The sequence below is a fragment of the Phaseolus vulgaris genome, chromosome 5 (genome assembly GCF_000499845.2).
Source record: "Phaseolus vulgaris cultivar G19833 chromosome 5, P. vulgaris v2.0, whole genome shotgun sequence".
In the NCBI taxonomy this organism is placed as follows: domain Eukaryota; kingdom Viridiplantae; phylum Streptophyta; class Magnoliopsida; order Fabales; family Fabaceae; genus Phaseolus; species Phaseolus vulgaris.
Genome location: NC_023755.2, coordinates 34,469,864 through 34,476,825, shown reverse-complemented (window position 1 = coordinate 34,476,825; position 6,962 = coordinate 34,469,864). Strand labels below are relative to the sequence as shown.

The 6,962-nt window shown below is 46.6% G+C and overlaps 1 protein-coding gene across 1 annotated transcript; it reads right to left on the bottom strand.

Moving 5' to 3' along the window:
- Positions 1 to 1,815: 1,815 nt before the first annotated feature.
- On the bottom strand, positions 1,816 to 6,540 carry LOC137834366 (uncharacterized). Its single transcript, XM_068642422.1, has 2 exons — positions 4,641 to 6,540; positions 1,816 to 3,836 (listed from the first exon to the last, which is right to left on the bottom strand). Exons 1-2 carry the CDS (start codon positions 6,538 to 6,540, stop codon positions 1,816 to 1,818), a joined length of 3,921 nt encoding a protein of 1,306 aa, XP_068498523.1.
- Positions 6,541 to 6,962: the final 422 nt, after the last annotated feature.

Here is a 6,962-nt window from a genome sequence, read left to right as displayed (position 1 = left end):
GGGCGGGGGAGGGTACCTGCGAAGGCACTTCGACGCTCAAGTAAGTATGAGATTCTAAGCGCAGTTTCGTAAGTGAATGAAAACGTACCTTTCTCTGGCTTGAGCACAGTATTTATAGGATTGCCTAATGGGCTTTCTATCCCTTGGGCTCAGGGTGGTTATGGATATGTCTTGTCAGTCGTGCTCCGGAATACCCGGGGAACATATCTTCTCTAAACGCATATTCCTTAATCTTCGGAGGTTGGGTGGTTATGGATATGTCTTGTCAGTCGTGCTCCGGAATACCCGGGGAACATATCTTCTCTAAACGCATATTCCTTATTCTTCGGAGGTGTATCTTAACCACCTTAGCTTGTCACATAAATTCCCTTACATTTATTGTGTATACGGCCGGTCGGAAAGTGCGTTCGTTTCCATTTATTGTGTATAAGGCCGGTCGGCCACGTGCGTTCGTCCGGTGCCTACCAGTACACTTGCCCCCCAGGCTCGAGGTGAATAAAAGCCGAAGAGTCGTAATAATTGTTGTGCCTTTCGAGTTGTCAGACATTAAATTTAACGGAATGACGGGACGTTCGCATTAGCGAAGAATATTTTCGGTTAGGCATCGGGCAAGCGGCCTGCCTGCATGGAGCACCCCTGGAGGACGACCAGTACGACAGAAAAAATAATAGTTGATGGAAAGCTGGTGCCGGTCAACCCCGATGATAATTTAAATGAGGAGGCCGAGGGGGAGACCCCTGGCCCACAGCCTGACGCCTCTTTTGAAGAGTTAATGAACAATGTGGCATAGAAAATTGCTGGACCCGACATGTGGGCAATGCACACTTGCATAAATAATTCTGATTACATTAAAGTAATAAGATAATTCTGATGCCGAACGAGGCATAAATAATTCTGATTACATTAAAGTAATAAGATAATTCTGATGCTGAACGAGGCACAAATAATTCTGATCACATTAAAGTAATAAGATAATTCTGATGCCGAACGAGGCATAAATAAGTGAATAATTCTGATGCCGAACGTGGCATAAAAAAGTCTGATTACGTTAAGGTAATAATTCAGATGCCGAACGAGGCATAAGATTGAGTAAATAATTCTGATGCCGAACGTGGCATAATAATTCTGATTACGTTGAGGTAATAATTCAGATGCCGAACGAGGCATCAGATTGAGTAAATAATTCTGATGCCGAACGTGGCATAAATAATTCTGATTACGTTAAGGTAATAATTCAGATGCCGAACGAGGCATAAGATTGAGTAAATAATTCTGATGCCGAACGTGGCATAAATAATTCTGATTACGTTAAGGTAATAATTCAGATGCCGAACGAGGCATATATAATTCTGACTACGTTAAAAGTAATAATTCTGATGCCGAGCGAGGCATATATAAATCCGATAAATTCTGATGCCGAACGAGGCATAAATAATTATTATTACGTTAAAGTAATAATTTTGATGCCGAACGAGGCATATATAATTCTGACTACGTTAAAAGTAATAATTCTGATGCCGAACGAGGCATATATAAATCCGATAAATTCTGATGCCGAACGAGGCATAAATAATTATTATTACGTTAAAGTAATAATTCTGATGCCGAACGAGGCATATATAATTCTGACTACGTTAAAAGTAATAATTCTGATGCCGAGCGAGGCATATATAAATCCGAACGAGATATGAATTGAGTAAAGGACTAGGAGATTTGGATTTTAATTTAGTGCCTCGTTAAAACCTTCCCGGTCGTAAACCCTGCTTAGGGAAAAACCGACCGAGCGAGGAAAGAGTGCACTTTTATTATTAAAGTTCAACTGTAATAAAATTTGAGATGTGTGGCATTCCACGTTCTCGGTATTTCCTTCCCATATAAATATTCTAAATAATAGGCTCCACCGGCTGCCGTATCTGCTATGCGGAAAGGTCCTTCCCAATTGCTGGAGAACTTGCCTCCTTCCTTCCGTGCGCTGCTTCGCATTCGCCATACTAAGTCGCCTTTGTGGAACAATCTTGGTTTAACTTTGGAGTTGTATCGTCTGGCCGCCCGAATTTTGCATGCTTCTTCTCTAATTCTACACTTGTCCCGGAGTTCGTTGATGAGATCGAGACCGACCGAGAGGCTTTCCTTGTTTAGATCAAGATCAAGGGTTTGCCGGCGGAGAGAGGGTTCGCCAATCTCGACGGGGATCATAGCTTCGGTGCCATACGTTAGGTTGTACGGCGTTTCTTGTGTAGTCGTCTGAGGAGTACAGCGATATGCCCATAATACTTCTAAGAGTTCTTCAGTCCAGTTGCCCTTTGCTGGGCCGAGACGTTTCTTCAGTTCGTTCAAAATAACTTTGTTTCCAGCTTCTGCCTGTCCGTTTGTTTGCGGATGTTCGACTGAACTAGCGATGTGTTTGATGTGGAGCTTCTCGTAAAATTCAGCTAACGTTTGGTCGGTGAATTGCCGACCGTTATCGGTGATGATGATTTGTGGAAGCCCGAAGCGGCAAACGATATTTTTCCATACGAAATTTTGAACATTGCGGGCGGTGATTGCAGTCAGGGGCTCGGCTTCGATCCACTTGGTGAAGTAATCAATGCCGACTAGCAAGAATTTACACTGGCCTTTACCGGGGGCGAAAGGACCAATGATGTCCATACCCCATTGGACGAACGGCCAAGGTGATAACATAAAATGGAGTTCCTCAGGCTTTTGATGGGACAAAGTGCCAAACTCTTGGCATTTAAGACATTTTTGTACGAAATTGGTGCAGTCACCCTGGACGGTCGGCCAGTAGTATCCGGCCCGGAATATTTTGGCAGCCATTGTCCGTGCGCCGGAGTGAGTTCCGCAAATTCCTTCGTGCAACTCTTGGATGACATAGGAAGCTTGGTCTGGTGTCAAACATTTAAGGAGTGGTTGGGTATAACCTCGGCGATAAAGGTCGTCGCCGATTAAGACAAAACGGGCGGCCTGCAGCTTCATGGTTTTTTCGCCGAGAGGACTACATGTGCCGTTGAGTAAATATTGCTTGATTGGGGTAATCCAAGTAGATTCCGTGTCGGTCGTCAGGCATTCCTGTAGGTCGATGCTTGGGTGTGCAAGCGTAACATGGATGACCGACCGATGCATTCCTTTACACTTCGTGGTTGCTAACCGGGACAAGGCGTCCGCGCGGGTATTGTGATCGCGTCGAACGTGCTGCATAGAAATTTCAGAAAAGGTGCTCATCGACTGTTTGACTAAGTGATAGTATCGCTGTAAAAAGCTTTCTCGGACTTCATATTCGTCGTTAAGCTGACCGATGACAAGCCGGGAATCACTTTTGCAAATTAACTTAGTGATTTCTAATTCTTGAGCGAGACGTAGACCGGCTAATATGGCTTCATATTCGGCCTGATTGTTTGAAGCTTTGAAGTCGAATTTGAGGGCTTGCTCGATGACAATCTCGCCGGGGCCTTCCAAAACAACTCCAGCGCCGCACGACCTCTCGTTGGAGGAGCCATCAACATATAAGATCCATGATGAATGTTCGGTCTCGGCTGAAGAAGTAGTGAGTTCAGCTGCGAAGTCGGCGAGAGCTTGCGACTTGATCGCTCCGCGTGGTTGGTACTGAATATGGAATTCGGATAGTTCGATCGTCCAACCGATCATTCGTCCGGCTAAATCTGGCTTAGTGAGGATCTTTACAATAGGGTAATTTGTCCGAACAATAATCCGATGATTCTGAAAATACATACGCATTCGTCGGGCGGTAATGATGAGGGCCATGGCTACCTTTTCGATCATCTGGTATCGGATTTCGGCGCCATGAAGGGCGCGGCTGACGAAGTAAACCGGCCGTTCTTCAAAATTAATTTCTTGCACTAAGACTGAGCTGACGGCTTCGTGTGAAACGGCGAGGTAGACTATGATGGGTTCTCGTGCGTCCGGTTTCTGGATGACCGGCGGGGTTGATAAAAAAGTTTTCAAATCGAGGAAAATTTCCTCACATTCGGTCGACCACTCGAAGCGGGATGCTTTTTTCAGTAGTCGGACGATGGGCCTCGTTCGTTCGGCGAGTTTAGGAACAAATCTGGATAGTGCGGTGAGTCGGCCGATAAGTCTCTGAATTTCCTGAATGGAGTTGGGACTTCGCATTTCGGAGATAGCTCTGCACTTCTCGGGGTTAGCTTCTATGCCTCTATGAGTTAGCATAAAACCTAAGAACTTCCCCCCCTCGACGCCGAACGCACACTTGTCCGGATTGAGTCGCATCTGGTGTTGGCGGAGGGCCTGAAAAACTTCTTTTAGGTCGGCAATATGTTGTTTGCATGAGTCGGACTTGACGACGATGTCATCGACATAGACTTCAACATTCCTACCAATCATGTCGTGGAATACGTGGTCCATTAGTCTTTGATAAGTGGCTCCGGCATTTTTGAGTCCGAAGGGCATCACTTCATAGTAGAAATTCCCGGAATCAGTCATGAAGGCCGTCTTCTTCCGGTCGGCCGGGTGCATTTGGATTTGATTATAGCCAGAGTAGGCATCAAGGAAGCTGAGGATGTGATGCCCGGCTGCACCGTCGACGAGACGATCAATGGTAGGCAGAGGATACGAGTCATTTGGGCAAGCTTTATTGAGGTCTGTGTAATCAACACACATACGCCATTTTCCGTTCGCTTTCTTCACCATAACCACGTTGGCTAGCCATGTGGTGTAATGGGCCTTCCGAATGAATCCAGCCTGTAACAATTTGTCGGCTTCCTCACGTGCGGCTTGACGTCGTTCCTCGCCTATATGTCTTTTCTTTTGAGCTATTGGCTTAGCTTCTCTATACAGTGATAATCGGTGAGTGATAACTTGTGGGTCTACGCCAGGCATATCAGCGGCCGTCCAGGCGAAAAGATCGGCATTTTTAACAAGTGTCGTCCCGATGGCCATTCGGTCGTCCGGTTTCAGCGAAGTACCGATGTGCGTAGTGTGGCGATCATCGCGAAGCGGGAATGGATGCAAGTCTTCTCCTGCTTCCATACGGGGATCGTCCATGCGAGGGTCGAGGTCAACAAGGGCTATCATTTGACGACGGGACATGTGTCGTCCGGAACGCCGTGTGGGGGAACGTCCTCGTTTTTGCGGGACTCGGTCGTCCATATTGGTTGTATAGAGTCGTCGAGTTGGCTCACTTTTCAAACTTGCTACATAGCATTCCCTAGCAGTTTTTTGATCGACATGGATGGTTGCAATGTCGTTAGTGGCCGAAGGGAATTTCATGGCTAAGTGTGGGGTGGAAACAATGGCTTTTAATCTGTTGATAGACGGCCGGCCGAGCAGGATGTTGTAAGAAGTCTGGGCGTTAACCAGCAGATATCGTACGTTTATTGTTTTGTGGAGACCATCTTCCTCACCGAAGGTTGTATACAAGTCTATATACCCCTTAGTGTCGACCCGTTCACCTGAGAACCCTACAATTTGTTCGTTATAGGGTTGAATTTCTGATTCTGGAATGCGCATTTTTTTGAAGATTTCCCAGTATAATATGTCGACTGAGCTACCTTGGTCGACCAAGGTCTTGGCAATTGCGAACTTGTCAATTTCGACAGTGATTACCATAGGGTCGTCCTGGGCTGGATCTATAGCTGTAAAGTCATCGTCAGTGAAGGTGATCGGAGGTATGTGTGGACGCCTCCTTGTGGTAGCATGAGCGGATTGGATGTCTCGGAGATGTTTCTTTCGGGCGGAATTTGAGCACCCGCCACCGGCAAAGCCTCCAGCTATATAATTAACTTCGTGGTTCGGTTCGCCCAAGTTAACGGGTCCAGCAATCATGTTGATGACTTCGCGGACTCGTTGGCGAGGTCGGGCGCTTCGGTCGGGACTTGTGCTACGGGCGCGTGTACGCCGAACGGGGCTTTCGCTGCGTTTTCGTGAAGTCTGGCTACGGTCAGTGTGGTGTTTGTAATCGTTACGGTACGACCGGTCGACACCACGGGAAGGACGGTCAGTATTCCGTGGTGGGGATCTTGAACTCCTTGTCCTCTTGACGAACTGCCGTAAATGGCCAGCTTGGATGAGTTCTTCAATTTTATCCTTCAAAGCTTGACATCCTTCGGTCGTGTGACCGAAATTCTGATGGTATTGACAACGCTTAGCAGTATCTGCATTCGGTGGTGTTTGATACTGCTTCAATGTCGGGATTAGGTCCGTTTGTAGTGCTTCATCTAGGGCTCGTCCCCTCGGCACAGTTAAAGGGGTGTAATTGTTAAACCTGGGGATTCGGCCTCCCCTATTCCGATCGGACCTCAGAGTGGTTCGGACGGTTCGTTCGGTTTCGACTTCTTTTTCTTTACTTTGAGTTTGGTCTTTAAGGGCTCCGAATCCGACAGCTTTGAACCGTTGATGGTAATCAATGTGTTCTTCGATTTGCATGAATTTGGTTGCTCGAGTTCGAAGGTCCTCCATGTCTTGAGGTGGTTTCTTGATGAGACTTTCAGTGAAACGGCTCGGTCGGATGGCCGATACCAAATGGTGCAATGCAACCTCTTGTTTGAGCCCTCGGATGTTCATGCATGCTTTGTTGAACCTATCTAGAAAGGTTCTAAGAGATTCACCTTTTTCTTGTTGTACCGCTAGGAGAGACATGGAGGACATGTGATGCGGTCAGCTAGTGGCATATTGAGTGGAGAATTTTGCGGCTAGGATGTCAAAATCGTTAATGGAGTTTGGAGGCAGCTCTGTGAACCAGGTAAGAGGTTCTCCCTGGAGCGACGTGGGAAATACTTTACACCACACATTGTTATCTGTGGTATACAAAGTCATTTGCGTCTTGTAGACATTTAAGTGTTCGTCCGGGTCGGTCGAGCCGTCATAGAGTTTAATGACGAGGCCTCTCCATTTGTCAGGAAGTGGAGTGGTGATAATTTCGTCTGTAAAAGGATGACCCCTTTTACTTGACTTTCTTTCGACTGTTTCAGCTCTGGAAGCAGGAT